Source organism: Coregonus lavaretus (assembly GCF_964263955.1).
Source record: "Coregonus lavaretus genome assembly, chromosome: 5".
Taxonomy (NCBI): Eukaryota; Metazoa; Chordata; class Actinopteri; order Salmoniformes; family Salmonidae; genus Coregonus; species Coregonus lavaretus.
Window position 1 is genome coordinate 24,274,006 of NC_139992.1, and position 17,116 is coordinate 24,291,121.

The window sequence follows — 17,116 nt, forward strand, 5'->3', positions numbered from 1 at the left end:
CGTAGTGGTGGTTAGAATAGATACTTCAGCGTACCCTGTAGTTCGTAGAGATGATCTGTTAGAATAGATACGTCAGATGTACCAACGGTTGTCTGAGAGGGATTGTCCTTCCCAAATCGTGTCTTTAGTGAAAGTTCTCTAGATGACTATACATGCCAGCTGCAGACTGAGATGATAAGGTCTAGTGCATTGTCTTCTTCTTCACCTCGTGTAGAGGTTGAGAGTTTCAGAGTTTCTCACCATTTCAAACATGCAGTCGCCACTCTCACGTTTTCTGGTCTTTCTGGTCTAACCATTTTAAGCCGTGTAGCTTCAGCTTCACACTTCCTGGTCTGGTAGAAATTCAACCATTTGCAACATCCGGCTTATACTGTAGTCTGCTTGGTCTCCCTTTGGTAATGGAGTTGTAGTTTTAAACCATTTTGCCATACTCAGCTTGCGCTGTACTTCGGCTGGTCTAATGTGAATTTCGTCACGAGGGGTTTTATACAAAAGTAGAAAAGGGGGCGTTTCATCATGTTTGTGCTCATCTGGGCGTGGCCACTTACTGAGAACAAGTCAATATGGAAAACAATCATCTCATCTAGAATGCTAAAATCACATTGTTATCTTCACAAAAGTATTATTATACTTAATCATTCGTTTTATACAACAATTAGATGCCTCATAACTGGGAAGTGTACACCCCCGGAGATACAGTTATGTTGTTCCACCGTCTTTAATGACATCTTTGATCCTCAGCCCATGAGGGCAAGTCATGACACTGTAGTTGCCGAAAAGGCTTTTGACCGCCTTGAATGGCCTTTTCAATTCAACATTTTGGACGCCTTCAACTTTCCAGCTGTAATAATAAATGTAAAACAAATATTCCATACATATCCTGAAGTAAAAACATACACAAATAATACATTATCTGATGAAATTGCTTTAGAAAGGGGAACAAGACAGGGATGTCCTCTCTCCCCCCTCCTGTTTGCAATGGCAATTGAACCACTTGCAGAAATAATTAGACAGGACCCAAACGTAACAGTTGTCAGTATCGGTAAACATGAATATAAACTAAACTTATTTGCAGATGATCTCCTGATATTCCTGACCAATATTGAAAACTCAACGCTACCCTACACAAAAAATATTTTCAGAATACTCTAAAATATATAACATTTATGTGGAAAAAAATGCAATAATGGCAATAGGAAAAATACAAATAATAACTCATGATCTACAGCAATCCTTTAAGTGGACCACAAAAAAATATCAAATACTTGCTTAATAGATGCTTAATAAGTGACAACAAACATATAAAGATAACTTTATCCCATTACTCAACAATATGAACGCAGATCTATTTAAATGGAACTATCTTCCCATAAATATTACAGGTAGAATAAACCTCTTCAGAATGGCATGGCTCCCAAAGTTCTTGGTAATACCAATTACCCCACTGAAGACATTCTTTAAAAAAGTATACTCTGCCATAACAGACTTTATATGGGCAAATGAAACTCACAAAATAAAAAGGGACATTTTATATCTCCCTAAGTCTGAGGGTGGTTTTAACCTCCCAGACTTGGAATTGTGTCAACCCGCCACCCAAGGCTTTTACTTGATACATATTGTTAAATGCACTAAAGAGGAACTATGGGTAAATAATGAAGATGCGCATGCTCACCGCTATAATCTTTTCATGTGTCTATTTTCAAAGGATTCCCTAAAGCTAAGAACATTAAGAACTTGATAGTTCAGAAAACCATATCAATATGGAGGAAAATGAAACGGATTCCACAAGAGCCAATATCACTCCCAAAAAACACAACACTATGGAACGATCCTTGGATAGCTTTTCAGAATACACTGATGAATTGGTCCACATGGAATTCTAAAGGCATACAGTGCCTTCAGAAAGTATTCAAACCCCTTGACTTGTTCCGCATTTTGTTGTGTTACAGCCGGAATTCATAATTGATTAAATTTACACACAATACCCCATAATGAAATGTTAACAAATTCATTGAAAATAAAATACAGAAATATCTAATTGACATAAGTATTCACACCCCTGAGTCAATACTTTGTAGGAGGACCTTTGGGAGCAATTACAGCTGTGAGTTTCTCTGGGTAAGTCTCTAAGCGCTTTCCACACTTGGATTGTGCAACATTTGCCCATTATTCTTTAAAAAATTCTTCAAGCTCTGTCAAATTGATTGTTGATCATTGCTAGACAACCATTTTCAGGGCTTGCCATAGATTTTCAAGTATATTTACATGAAAACAGTAACTCGGCTACTCAGGAACATTCACTGTCTTCTTGGTAAGCAACTCCAGTGTAGCTTTCGCATTGTGTTTTAGGTTATTGTCCTGCTGAAAGGTGAATTAATCTCACAGTGTCTGGTGGAAAGCAGACTGAACCAGGTTTTCCATTAGGATTTTGCCTGCGCTTAGCTCCATTCCATTTCTTTTGGATCCTGAAAAACTCCTAAGTCTTTAACGATTACAGGCATATCCATAACATGATGCAGCCACCACTATGCTTGGAAATATGGAGAGTGATACTGAGTAATGTGTTGTATTGTATTTGCCCCAAACATAACACTTTGTATTCAGGACAAAAAGTAATTTGCTTTGCCACATTTTTTGCAGTACTACTTTAGTGCCTTGTTGCAAACAGGATGCATGTTTTGGAATATTTGTATTATGTACAGGCTTCCTTCTTTTCACTAATTAGGTTAGTATTGTGGAGTAACTGCAATGTTGTTGATCCATCCTCAGTTTTCTCCTATCACAGCCATTAAACTCTGTAACAGCTTTATAGTCACCTTTGGCCTCATGGTGAAATCCCTGAGCGGTTTCCTTCCTCTCTGGCAACTGAGTTAGGAAGGACACCTGTATCTTTGTAGTGACCGGGTGTATTGATACACCATCCAAAGTGTATGCAGGGCATTTACAGTGAGGGGAAAAAGTATAGTCACAATGGTCCTAATTGACAATGGTCCCAGCTGCCTTGAGATCATTGACAAGATCCTTCCGTGTAGTTCTGGGCTGATTCCTCACCATTCTCATGATCATTGCAACTCCACAAGGTGAGATCTTGCATGGAGCCCCAGGCCGAGGGAGATTGACAGTTATTTTGTGTTTCTTCCATTTGCGAATAATCGCACCAACTGTTGTCACCTTCTCACCAAACTGCTTGGCGATGGTCTTGTAGCCCATTCCAGCCTTGTGTAGGTCTACAATCTTGTCCCTGACATCCTTGGAGAGCTCTTTGGTCTTGGCCATGGTGGAGAGTTTGGAATCTGATTGATTGATTGCTTCTGTGGACAGGTGTCTTTTATACAGGTAACAAACTGAGATTAGGAGCATTCCCTTTAAGAGTGTGCTTCTAATCTCAGCTCGTTACCTGTATAAAAGACACCTGGGAGCCAGAAATCTTTCTGATTGAGAGGGGGTCAAATACTTATTTCCCTCATTAAAATGCAAATCAATTTATAACATTTTTGACATGCGTTTTTCTGGATTTTTTTGTTGTTATTCTGTCTCTCACTATTCAAATAAACCTACCATTAAAATTATAGACTGATCATGTCTTTGTCAGTGGGCAAACGAACAAAATCAGCAGGGGATCAAATACTTTTTTCCCTCACTGTAAGCCCTGAACGATGCCTGACAGCCAGTACTGAATCCCAGGCTGCTGCCACCCCCAAGACTACAGCCAATCGCCTGCAAGGAACAACGCAGCTAAGGCTAGTTTTGTGAGCTAGCTAGTTAGCTAGGTAGTCTTCTTAGCTCCGTTGTTGCTTGCATTTGATTGGCTGTGGTCTTGGGGGTGGCACACAGACTGGAAGACATCGCTGCCCTGTTAGGCATCGTTCAGGGCTTAAATGCCCCATGAGGGCTTAGATGCCCCAAGAGCTCTTAGCTCAAGGTAAGGGACATTTATCTTGCTAACATTGGAACTTATAAACTGATGATGAGCTCCAAACACAAATGAAAGCATGATGTTAGCATGAAAGGGGTTGGTGGGTCACGGCTGCGAAAGGTTCAGCAGGCTCTTAGCACTTCATATCTGGCTTAAAGACTACTGCCACTCTGTTGGCTTAACTTTTATTGACAATTTAGACACTTTTTGGAAATAAAAGCTTTTCTTTTAGGCTATTTACAGAAAAATAAGTCCTGGATGCTTTGCTAGCAATAGACAAGAAATCCACAGGGGCTGACTAATTGGATCCTGGTCTGCTTAAGTGTGCAGTGCCCATCATTGTTGGCTCAATAACCCACATTTGTTATTTACCATTGTTATCAGGAAATATTCAAAAAGTATGGAAATCAGCTCTTGTGCTGCCACTCCATAAGGGTGGGGATAGTAGTGATCTTAATAATTATCACCCCATTTCATGGCTTCCTTGTCTAGCGAAGATTCTCGAATCCTTTGTACTGTGTATGTGAAAAGTGAAAGAGAGTTGTTTGCTTGGGACATCAAGTCTGTATATACCCATTCAGATCACTGTAACCTTGGCAGCGTCCCATCCTCAACACACCGGTCCTGTTCCTCTACACACAAATACACGCGCACATACACTCACCTCTGTTCCACTCCAGCCTGTGTGCAGATGAATGAGCCTACAGGAGCAGGACATGCTGCCGGTTCATAGACAACACAAATATTTGAAAAGATGCTCTACAGAGACGATGAACTCCACCCAAACCATCTAGGAGCCTGGACCCTCTCTTCATATTTCAAGGCTGCGTTATGATATTGACTCAGAGACAGACCAAGTCCCGCTCAGGTAATACCTCCCATCCACTCTAAGTGTTATCGTCTTACTGTTGTCTATACTGCCAGGGGTGTTGTCAGTTGTAACCTTGTCCCCATTCGTTTGAACTGCACCCTTAGATCTCCTATTGTTAGCTCAAAAGAGAAGCCCACTGTGGTCTGCTCACCTAGTGCTTTTAGTTCAAATGTGAATTCCATGAACTTGAATACCCACTCGGTTTTCAAATCACGTAGAGGGCTTGGGCTGTTGCATGATAGCAACCAAAGCCCATATAAGTCAGTTTATAACGTTCCATCATTGGTTACTTTCAGAGTTCCTTATTTTGACATTGGCTGTGGCCTCAGGTCCTATGGCGTTAACCTTGGGAAAGTAATTCAAATGTCTTCTCCTTCCTCTATTACTAATAGGGATAGACCAAATGGTGCAGTTTTATGCAATCTTATAGCCATACCAACTATATCAATATCAACCATCAGACAGGGCCTGCAACCGCCTATTTATTTATTTTATTTCACCTTTATTTAACCAGGTAAACCAGTTGAGAACAAGTTCTCATTTACAACTGCGACCTGGCCAAGATAAATTAAAGCAGTGCGATAAAAACAACAACACAGAGTTACATATGGGGTAAAATAAAACAAAGTCAAAAATACAACAGAAATACATATATATACAGTGTGTGCAAATGTAGCAAGTTCTGGAGGTAAGGCAATAAATAGGCTATAGTGCAAAATAATTACAATTGGTATTAACACTGGAATGATAGATGTGCAAGAGATGATGTGCAAATAGAGATACTGGGGTACAAATGAGCAAAATAAATAACAATATAGGGATGAGGTAGTTGGGCGGGCTAATTTCAGATGGGCTGTGTACAGGTGCAGTGATCGGTAAGGTGCTCTGACAACTGATGCTTAAAGTTAGTGAGGGAGATAAGTGTCTCCAGCTTCAGAGATTTTTGCAATTTGTTCCAGTCATTGGCAGCAGAGAACTGGAAGGAATGGCGGCCAAAGGAGGTGTTGGCTTTGGGGATGACCAGTGAGATATACCTGCTGGAGCGCAGACTACGGGTGGGTGTTGCTATGGTGACCAATTAGCTAAGATAAGGCGGGGATTTGCCTAGCAGTGATTTATAGATGGCCTGGAGCCAGTGGGTTTGGCGACGAATATGTAGTGAGGACCAGCCAACAAGAGCGTACAGGTCACAGTGGTGGGTAGTATATGGGGCTTTGGAGACAAAACGGATGGCACTGTGATAGACTACATCCAATTTGCTGAGTAGAGTGTTGGAGGCTATTTTGTAAATGACATCGCCGAAGTCAAGGATCGGTAGGATAGTCAGTTTTACGAGGGCATGTTTGGCAGCATGAGTGAAGGAGGCTTTGTTGCAAAATAGGAAACTGATTCTAGATTTAACTTTGGATTGGAGATTCTTAATGTGAGTCTGGAAGGAGAGTTTACAGTCTAACCAGACACCTAGATATTTGTAGTTGTCCACATACTCTAGGTCAGACCCGTCGAGAGTAGTGATTCTAGTCGGGTGGGCGGGTGCAAGCAGCGTTCGGTTGAAGAGCATGCATTTAGTTTTACTAGTGTTTAAGAGCAGTTGGAGGCTACTGAAGGAGTGTTGTATGGCATTGAAGCTCGTTTGGAGGTTTGTTAACACAGTGTCCAATGAAGGGCCAGATGTATACAAAATGGTGTCGTCTGCGTAGAGGTGGATCTGAGAGTCACCAGCAGCAAGATCGACGTCATTGATATACACAGAGAAAAGAGTCGGCCCAAGAATTGAACCCTGTGGCACCCCCATAGAGACTGCCATAGGTCCAGACAACAGGCCCTCCGATTTGACACATTGAACTCTATCTGAGAAGTAGTTGGTGAACCAGGCGAGGCAGTCATTTGAGAAATCAAGGCTATTTAGTCTGCCAATAAGAATGCGGTGGTTGACAGAGTCGAAAGCCTTGGCCAGGTCAATGAAAACGGCTGCACAGTACTGTCTATTATCGATCGCGGTTATAATATCGTTTAGGACCTTGAGCGTGGCTGAAGTGCACCCATGACCAGCTCGGAAACCGGATTGCATAGCGGAGAAGGTACGGTGGGATTCGAAATGGTCGGTGATCTGTTTGTTGACTTGGCTTTCAAAAACTTTTGAAAGGCAGGGCAGGATGGATATGGGTCTGTAACAGTTTGGATCTAGAGTGTCACCCCCTTTGAAGAGGGGGATGACCGCGGCAGCTTTCCAATCTCTGGGGATCTCAGACGTTACGAAAGAGAGGTTGAACAGGCTAGTAATAGGGGTTGCGACAATTTCGGCGGCTAGTTTTAGAAAGAAAGGGTCCAGATTGTCTAGCCCAGATGATTTGTAGGGGTCCAGATTTTGCAGCTCTTTCAGAACATCAGCTGTCTGGATTTGTGTGAAGGAGAAGCGGGGGGGGGCATGGGCAAGTTGCAGCGGAGGGTGCAGAGCTGGTGGCCGGGGTAGTGGTAGCCAGGTGGAAAGCATGGCCAGCCATAGCAAAATGCTTGTTGAAATTCTCGATTATTGTAGATTTATCGGTGGTGATAGTGTTTCCTAGCTTCAGTGCAGTGGGCAGCTGGGAGGAAGTGCTTTTATTTTCCATGGACTTTACAGTGTCCCAAAACTTTTTGGAGTTAGTGCTACAGGATGCAAATTTCTTTTTGAAAAAGTTAGCCTTTGCTTTCCTAACTGCTTGTGTATATTGGTTCCTAACTTCCCTGAAAAGTTGCATATCGCGGGGGCTATTTGATGCTAATGCAGTACGCCACAGGATGTTTTTGTGCTGGTCAAGGGCAGTCAAGTCTGAGGAGAACCAGGGGCTATATCTGTTCTTAGTTCTGTATTTTTTGAATGGGGCATGTTTATTTAAGATTGAGAGGAAATTAATTTTAAAGAACAACCAGGCATCCTCTACTGACGGAATGAGATCTATATCCATCCAGGATACCTGGGCCAGGTCAATTAGGAAGGCCTGCTCGCTGAAGTGTTTTTGGGAGCGTTTGACAGTGATGAGGGGTGGTCGTTTGACCGCGGACCCATTACGGACGCAGGCAATAAGGCAGTGATCGCTGAGATCCTGGTTGAAGACAGCGGAGGTGTATTTAGAGGGTAAGTTAGTCAGGATGATATCTATGAGGGTACCCATGTTTACGGATTTAGGGTTGTACCTGGTAGGTTCGTTGATAATTTGTGTGAGATTGAGGGCATCTAGTTTAGATTGTAGGATGGCCGGGGTGTTAAGCATATCCCAATTTAGGTCACCAAGCAGTACGAACTCGGAGGATAGATGGGGGCAATCAATTCACATATGGTGTCCAGGGCACAGCTGGGGGCTGAGGGGGGTCTGTAGCAAGCGACAACAGTGAGAGATTTATTTCTGGAAAGGTGGATTTTTAGAAGTAGAAGCTCAAACTGTTTGGGCACAGACCTGGATAGTATGATAGAGCTCTGCAGGCTATCTCTACACTAGATTGCAACTCCACCCCCTTTGGCAGTTCTATCTAGACGGAAAATGTTATAGTTGGGGATGGAAATTTCTGAATTTTTGGTGGCCTTCCTAAGCCAGGATTCAGACACTGCTAGAACATCAGGGTTGGCGGAGTGTGCTAACGCAGTGAATAACTCAAACTTAGGAAGGAGGCTTCTGATATTTACGTGGAGAAAACCAAGACTTTTACGGTTACAGAAGTCAACAAATGATAGCTCCTGGGGAGTAGGAGTGATACTGGGGGCTGCAAGGCCTGGGTTAGCCTCTACATCACCAGAGGAACAGAGGAGGACTAGAATAAGGATACGACTAAAGGCTTTAAGAACTGGTCTTCTAGTGCGTTGGGTACATAGAATAAAGGGGGCAGTTCTCCGGGCGTTGTAGAAAAGATTCAGGGCATTATGTACAGAAAAGGATATGGAAGGATATGAGTACAGTTCAGGTAACCCTAAGCGTTGGGTAACAATGAAAGAGATAGCGTCACTGGAGGCACCGATTGAGCCGGTCTCGGCGTGTATGGGGGGTGGAACAAAGGAACTATTTGAGGCAGTTTGAGAGGGACTAGGGGTTCTACAGTGAAATTGTATAATAAGAACTAACCCAAACAGCAATAGGCAAGGCATAATTGACATGGGAGAGAGGCATAAAGCAGTCACAGGTGTTATTAGAGAGAGCTAAGACAACAACTGGAAATAGCGATAACGTTTGGGCTAAGGCTAAACAGAATAAACAGGACAGGGTACCGTGTAAAGGAACAGTCCAGCAGGCATCAGCTGTGCAGCTGAGTGATCATAAGGTCCAGTGAACAGCAATATGTGAGTCCGAGAGCAGTTCAAATTGGTGCTTCAGCACAGCTAGCAGGGAGCCCAGTTGTAGTTTGCGTGTGCTAGCGGGCCGGGGCTGGCAGATGGATCTTCGTGGTCGTCGCAACGGGAAGCCTGTTGAAACCACATCAGACTATTTCGTCGGCAAACCAGTCGTGTTGGATCGGCGGGGCTCAGTGTCAACACTAGGAGGTCCCGTCCGGTTGACAGAGAGGTAGATAGCCGGGAGATGGGCCTGAGGCTAGCTCAAGGCTAACTGGTGCTTGCTATAGGGCAATGGTAATTAGCCAACAACAGGTTGCAGCTAGCTAGCTGGTTGCGATGATCCGGCGCTCGGGTCCAGTGATTCCGGCAGAAAGTCCAATAAGCTCTGGGTCGATAGCACGCTGTGCAGACTGGCCGACGAATTGTCCAGGCTAGAGCTAGAGCTGGCTGGTGGATAGTGAAGGCCACGGACAGTGGTGAAGACGCTAACGGTGACTAATAGCAAGTAGCCATTCAGTTGCAGCTGCACTAGTTTCAGCTTAAGGTTCTTGATGAAAGTTATAAAGAAATAATAGAATCCTTTCCACGTTGGGTGAGGCGGGTTGCAGGAAAGTATATTTAGTTAAAGAATGAAAAGTAAAAATTGAGAAATATATACAAAATAGACAAAAAAACAAGAAACGGGATATTTACACAAGGACAATGAATAAAAGCGACCGCACTGCTACGCCATCTTGGAAAAATTTTTTTGAACGTAGCTTGTTTGAGTTGGAGTTTTCATGTAACTTTAAAAATCCTAAAGGTCTTGGGTTGATGCATCTGAACATTAGGAGCTTACTTCCTAAACTGGATTACATCAAGATCTGGGCTATGCAGACAAATCCGGTTATTCTGGTATTGACTGAAACTTGGATCTCTGGGGACATTCTGTACTCTGACATTAATATTGAGGGTTATCATGTGTTCAGAGCTGACAGACATGGTAGAGGTGGTTGAAATCCATTTCCCTTGCCAAAGTATTTGAGCTACTATCTTTAAGACTTTGTCTGGGGAAAAATGTATCCATAACTGTTACAGGGGTCTACCGTCCTCCCTCGGCTAACCTTGGTGCACTCGAGGAGTTACCTAGTTTGTTGTCTTCTTTTACTAAATCAGAAGTTATTATCCTGGGTGACCTAAATTATGATTGGGAAATGCAGGCTTCAGACAATCTAAAAAACATGTGTAATGATCTAAACCTAACCCAGCTGGTGACTAAGCCTACACGGCCCAACCATTGAGATCCTTCAAAGTCAACTCTGATTGATCTTATTTTAACGAATACACCAGAGAGTTTCTACTGGTGTCTTTGCCCATTACATTTGTGACCATTGCCCTGTTGTTTGTGTTAGAGATGTGCGAATACAAAAATCTAAGCCTTGTGTCATCACAAAGAGGAACTTTAAAAACGTCAGTGAACAGGCATTTTTACATGATCTTTATTTTAGTGACCTTGGATTGTATTTCAGCTATCCCTGATCCTGATTTAGCTTTCAGCCTCTTTGCAGATGTCTTCAATACTATTGTGGATAATCATGCTCCCTTAAAACAATGAAGGGTTAAAGGTAGATCGAATGCCTGGTACACATCAGAAGTCATTCATAAAGGAGATGATGCTTGGGTCAAGGCCAAGAACACAGGCTTAGGCCTGGACTGGCAAGCTTTTAAGCAACTGAGGAATCATTGTGTAAAACAAATCAGAAAGGCTAAATCTGATTATTATGTAACCGCTCTTTCAGATTGTAATGGGAACCCGACAAAATTCTGGAAAACTGTCAGATCCCTGAGGGGTTCTACTTCCTCCTCTCTGTCACAACAAATTAATTCAGACACTGGCCTCATTATGGAAAAAAAAGACATAATTGATGCATTTAATCACCATTTTATTTCAGTGGGCTATCTATGAAGAACTTCTAAGCCTATTCACAATGATATTGGGCTGGATAATGATAGGGGAAACTTGCTGAATGATCAGAGAAAAAATAGTAAAAGCTTTTCTTTTAGGCTATTTACAGAAAAATAAGTCCTGGATGCTTTGCTAGCAATAGACAAGAAATCCACAGGGGCTGACTAATTGGATCCTGGTCTGCTTAAGTGTGCAGTGCCCATCATTGTTGGCTCAATAACCCACATTTGTTATTTACCATTGTTATCAGGGAATATTCAAAAAGTATGGAAATCAGCTCTTGTGCTGCCACTCCATAAGGGTGGGGATAGTAGTGATCTTAATAATTATCGCCCCATTTCAAGGCTTCCTTGTCTAGTGAAGATTCTCGAATCCTTTGTACTGTGTATGTGAAAAGTGAAAGAGAGTTGTTTGCTTGGGACATCAAGTCTGTATTTACCCATTCAGATCACTGTAACCTTGGCAGCGTCCCATCCTCAACACACCGGTCCTGTTCCTCTACACACAAATACACGCGCACATACACTCACCTCTGTTCCACTCCAGGCTGTGTGCAGATGAATGAGCCTACAGGAGCAGGACATGCTGCCGGTTCATAGACAACACAAATATTTGACGTCAACTAATAAGGAAATTTAGAGGAGCAATCAGTGGCCAGATAACCAGCGATAGAAATCAATGCCCAAATATTGTCCCAAGCTTCTTTATTACCCACATCCGACTAGCCCCTTCTTCAAGAGCACAGTCAAATATATCCTTATAACGTAATTGAAAGGTTTTCTAGAAACAGACAAGGCTTAGTTTACTCATGTGTTTTGCTATGCTGCATTATTGCCAGTCCTCTTTCTGGCCATCTGGACCGATACATTAGTAGTGGGTTCATCTCAAGTGGCTTTGTGTTTTCTATTTGTCTCTTTTCCTCGATCTGCAGTGATCTGAAAGACCTGGACAGGTGGAAGCAAATCACCAGTATGCAAACACCATAGCGCTTTCACCTATCCTGTGCTTTCAGACCCGTGCGGATGAAGAAGAGGAGAGGAAGCAATTTTAGACTATTAAGATGCGGCCTGTACGTCTGAAGATCCTCATCTGGAAACGATATGACACAAGGGTTCTCCTCAGGTCAGATGGATGTCCAAGGGTCAGGCCCTGCTCTCTGCCTATCCATCCTGACCTGTCAGCCCATTATCACGCCAACTGATGACAGACTGAGAAATGAGGGGTGGATGCGAGCAGGAGAGACCGCCATCCCTATTTGGACAGATGGAGGAAACATTACTGAACTGGTCTGCTCAAATCAACAAAAAACAAAACAAAACTGAAAAAAATATATCTCTGCACTGACATACTGTTTTATGACTCAGTTATATAATATAACCACTTGTCTTCTATTAACATCTGTCATGATTACTTCTTCTAGGCTTTGACAGACAGGGGGTTGAGTGGTGCCAAGCAGACATCCGTCAGAAAGTGGGAGGAAGAGCGAGAGAGAGAGTGTAGAGTGCCATGCTGTGGTGATGTGGGCAGAGGCTGCATGCCAGGACTGTGACCTGCTGCTCCCTGTAACTGTTAAGGGCTTCATACTCAGATAACATCATGGAGAGCAGGGCACAGCTGACTGACTGGGGCAGAAAGGTCCCAGATTGAAACGTAAACAGACAATCAACGACACACGTAAAGATAAAGTGTGCCGGAGTTCTCTTTGCAATTCCTGTAATTCCCAGGCAGCACCACATATGAGGGACAGCACAGTAAACTTTAATCTTTAGATACTGGGATTATAACACAAGTCATTACTGCCAAGCGTCCGATCACAAGTTTGGGTGTTGAAAGTCTAGAATAGAATCTTAAAATCTTTGAAATCAATGAAACGTTATTGTTAAGCCATACTAGCTGTTGAATTGATGTTTTGTATTTTGGTTATTAACCAAGACTGCCCCCCTCAGGACAGGAGCTGAAAGAGAAGACTCGACTTCACCTTCTATCAAAAGGTATAGTAAAAAGGTGCTGAACACCGCAAGCTAAATCCTGCGAGTAAATGCATTAGATAAGGGAACAGAGTAAACAACAGGAAACAAACATTACCAAGACACGGTTTTAGTTATTCTGTTCACTTTTCATAACATCTTTATTGTCTCATTTTAAACATATTTACAGGTATATTTTTGTTCAGTAAAAATACAAATACGGAACACTTTTTTCAAAATCAACATCCTCCCGGCGCCTGACAGTGGCAAAGAATGCCTGGGCTTCCTCCCCAGACAGGAAGCAGTGATGTCAGATTGAGGATGTCAGAGATTGAGATGGAGGTGATAAACATACTTCATAACATTCTACACCAGTAGATTGCTGCTACTGCCACCACCACGAGGAGAAGGGAGACACTGAGCTGCCGACAGATGGGGACAGAGGGAGCGATAGCAGGTGAGAAAGAGAGGAATAGAAACTGGAGGGATATGAAGGAGTAGAAAGGGTGTGACAGAGAAAGAAAGAAGCTGAGGAAAAATAAATAGAGTGAGACGGTGGGACAGGTGTTGTACAGGTGCAGCCAGGTAGTACTCATTTAAGACATGAGAAATGAGTGACAGAAACCAACCAATTAGCTAAGCAGCAACACAAATATAGTATGGCTTTATCGATTGGCAAGGTGAGTGGTTCTGTAATCAGCCCAACCCCAACATCATCATCATCATCACTATTCCTTCATCATCATGGGTCTGCTAGAGGGACAGCTGGGTTGCTCTTAGACAAGTAAGTGGTGTATGAGCTTGTGTATGAATAACATTTTGTAAAATGAAAATTGAAAAAATAAAAAAAACACAGTATTGGCCAAAGGCATCACATAGCAACACTTGATAAGGCTTTAAATTAATTGATACGTCCAACAAAAATGTTCTTTCTTCCAGGGTACATTTCTATTTCCCAGTGTTACCTTCAGTCCCCTAAACCTAAAGTATCCCCCTCCCCAACCTCTCCAATGCACCAATCACATATTCCTCACTGAACACAGCAGAGTTCCTTGTATTCCATCTACTGTTGCAGAAACAACATTCATATGAAACACAAAAGGTCCATTAAGAACACAGCCCATAGAGAATGAATGGCATAACATTCAACAGAGCCCAAGTCCTAATTTGCGAGTGGTGATTGGAATGAGAACAAGAAACAGTTTAGGTAGAACCCCATCAGTAGGGTGGGGAGTTGTTCCTGAACAGGAAAAACGCCAGGCCATACCCATCAGTGGTAGTGGTAGAGCAACAATATGGCTCCATGTCAGTCAATTTAAAAGGAGTCAAAGACACAGAGATAATAAATGGAGGGCTTTGTGTCTTCAGCTCCTACAGTGCTGTAACTCCACTCCCTTTTCCCTTTCAGTAATCCAAACAACAAAGTGCATAACAATTTATCCACGGGGGCCATTTTATCAGCATACAAGAATCACGGCCAAAACAAGCCCTGTCCCAATCTGCCTGTGGAGTGTTAGTGATTTATGGAAAGACAGGAACAGAAATCAACCAGGCGAGAGGAGTGATTGGAGAAGTGAAGAGATATGACAAGAAAGAGAAGATGGAGGTGGAATGGAGTGATAAGACAAGGTTGAGAGGAGAGAGAAGCAGCATCGGTTGAATAGCAGCAACAAAATTATTTGAGGCCAGGCTAAGCTACTGTATGTCACCTGCTAATGATGAGAGATGGAGGGACAGAGAGAGCGAGAGAGAGAGAGAGAGAACAGAAATGGCAGAATGTAGCATAGAGAATGCAAGGGATATCAGTTCCATTTCACCGACCCACTTTTGAAAGGTGCCAGAGGAGGACGCATTAAGCCGTTGCCCCCGTCCACAAAGCGACACTGATACAGTTCCAGGTCAAGACAGTAAACAGAAAATGACAGATGGACCAGGAGGGTAACACTGTTGTGTCCCCGCCAATCAGCGTCCAAAAGATAGAATGAAAAAACAAATCAACAAACCCCACTGATCGCATAGTCTTCAGTTTTACTGTCAGTCTGACTGTCTGGAATATACATATCCCTTCAGAGAAGAGTCTGTCCGTCTGTTTGTTTGTTCAGACTCCATACACACGCTCTCGCTCCTGTGTGCGTCCGTTATGAGACAGTTTGGTCAAAACAAATCAAGCCTCCTGACAAAAAAAAGTCACATTACGAGAGCTTCCTAGCCAATCACAAAAGCTAAACGCACCCTCCGTCCTTCTGATCAGCAGAGAGAGCTATAGAAAGCGAGAGAATTAAAGAATAAGAAAGGGAGCGAGCGAGAGAGAGGCTATTGTTCCAGTCCCCTCCACTCTACAATGGTCTGAGCTCTCTCCTTCTGCAGTCTGTAGTATTGAGAGGGAGAGATGCAGGCAGGCAGGCAGGGCTGCTATGGTCCCCTGGAGGACCCATGGTCTCTACCGCTGGGCCTGGCTCCCTGGGAGGGTGAGGTTGGCCAGGTGCAGTACCGGCAGGGGGTGGGCCTCCGTGTTGAACACCCAGCTCTCCAAAGGCATCAGGTCATCACTGGAGAACAACAGGTACAGATACCTGGACAAGATAGAGAGAGGGAGAGTGAGAAGGAGGAGGGAGAGAGTAGACAATATTCAGCTGCTATATTCTGTTCATCAGTGCTATTTGTATGGTACAGGTGAGACAATGTGAACAGCAATAAACAGTCACCAGCAGAGGGTAGTAGAGCACACAGTTTCAGTGCATTCTGGGAGCTGCGAGGCCAGGACATCCCCATCTCAAACCAATTGGAAGTGAATGAACAGGACACAGGGGAGCTGCCCCATCCACTCCACCTCACCTCAGCCTAAAACAACAACCAGTGTAATATCACCCTAGAACAGGGGCTGGCCAACCCTTCTCCTGGAGAGCTACTGGGTGTGCAGTCTTGATCCAAAATGGCTGAGGACTTACTTGAGCGTCTCGGCCAGGAAGAAGCTCTGCTGGACGTCGTCGTAGGTTGGGTTGGACGAGTAGACGTCCTTGACCCCGGAGAACCCCCCACTGACCCTGCAGTACTTATCTATAGCCTGGAGGGGGAGACAGAGAGCAGCACTGTTAATCATATGGTTTGAAAATTGCAGATTTGGCACTGATAAGCGCCTAAATTGGAACGCAGTGGCTGTACAGTAACATGCCATAAATTACGTCAGAGCTGTATGAGTTTTGACTGACAGCCGTTCTGAACTTGAGCACCGCACACAACAAGAAGTTGCCCCCATCCCTCCTGCTAATTGGGCAACATTTGCACATGTTTTGTTGTCTGAGTGAGGGAAATGCTGTAAATTAAGATGACTATGTATTTTGAAAGATTTTGAGGATTATAATAAATACCGCTTTGATGCCATACAAACAAGCCATGAACCCATGAGTTCAAATGTGTACTTCATATTTCTATATCATAAAACTCATGTCATATACATTTACATTTACATTTTAGTCATTTAGCAGACGCTCTTATCCAGAGCGACTTACAGGAGCAATTAGGGTTAAGTGCCTTGCTCAAGGGCACATTTACGTCATTTAGCAGACGCTCTTATCCAGAGCGACTACAAATTGGTGTGGGGTAGAAGGATTACTTGATCCTATCCCAGGTGTTCCTTAAAGAGGTGGGGTTTCAAATGTCTCCGGAAGGTGGTGAGTGACTCCGCTGTCCTGGCGTCGTGAGGGAGCTTGTTCCACCATTGGGGTGCCAGAGCAGCGAACAGTTTTGACTGGGCTGAGCGGGAACTATGCTTCCGCAAAGGAAGGGAAGCCAGCAGGCCAGAGGTGGATGAACGCAATGCCCTCGTTTGGGTGTAGGGACTGATCAGAGCCTGAAGGTACAGAGGTGCCGTTCCCCTCACTGCTCCATAGGCAAGCACCATGGTCTTGTAACGGATGCAAGCTTCAACTGGAAGCCAGTGGAGTGTGCGGAGGAGGGGGGTGACGTGAGAGAACTTGGGAAGATTGAACACCAGACGGGCTGCGGCATTCTGGATGAGTTGTAGGGGTTTAATGGCACAGGCAGGGAGCCCAGCCAACAGCGAGTTGCAGTAATCCAGACGGGAGATGACAAGTGCCTGGATTAGGACCTG

At 43.7% G+C, this 17,116-nt stretch overlaps 1 protein-coding gene across 1 annotated transcript in view; it reads right to left on the reverse strand.

Annotated features, from left to right (window-relative positions):
• Nucleotides 1-13,137: 13,137 nt before the first annotated feature.
• The window catches only part of LOC311129440 (mannosyl-oligosaccharide 1,2-alpha-mannosidase IB-like), a 101,210-nt gene continuing 97,231 nt past the window's right edge, over nt 13,138-17,116 (reverse strand). Inside the window, exons 14-15 of the mRNA XM_084161723.1 lie at nt 15,954-16,069; nt 13,138-15,578 (exon numbers count right to left, since the gene is read on the reverse strand). Of these exons, the coding sequence (XP_084017849.1) occupies nt 15,446-15,578; nt 15,954-16,069 (249 nt within the window). The 3' untranslated portion in view covers nt 13,138-15,445. The remainder of the gene's footprint in view (nt 15,579-15,953; nt 16,070-17,116) is intronic.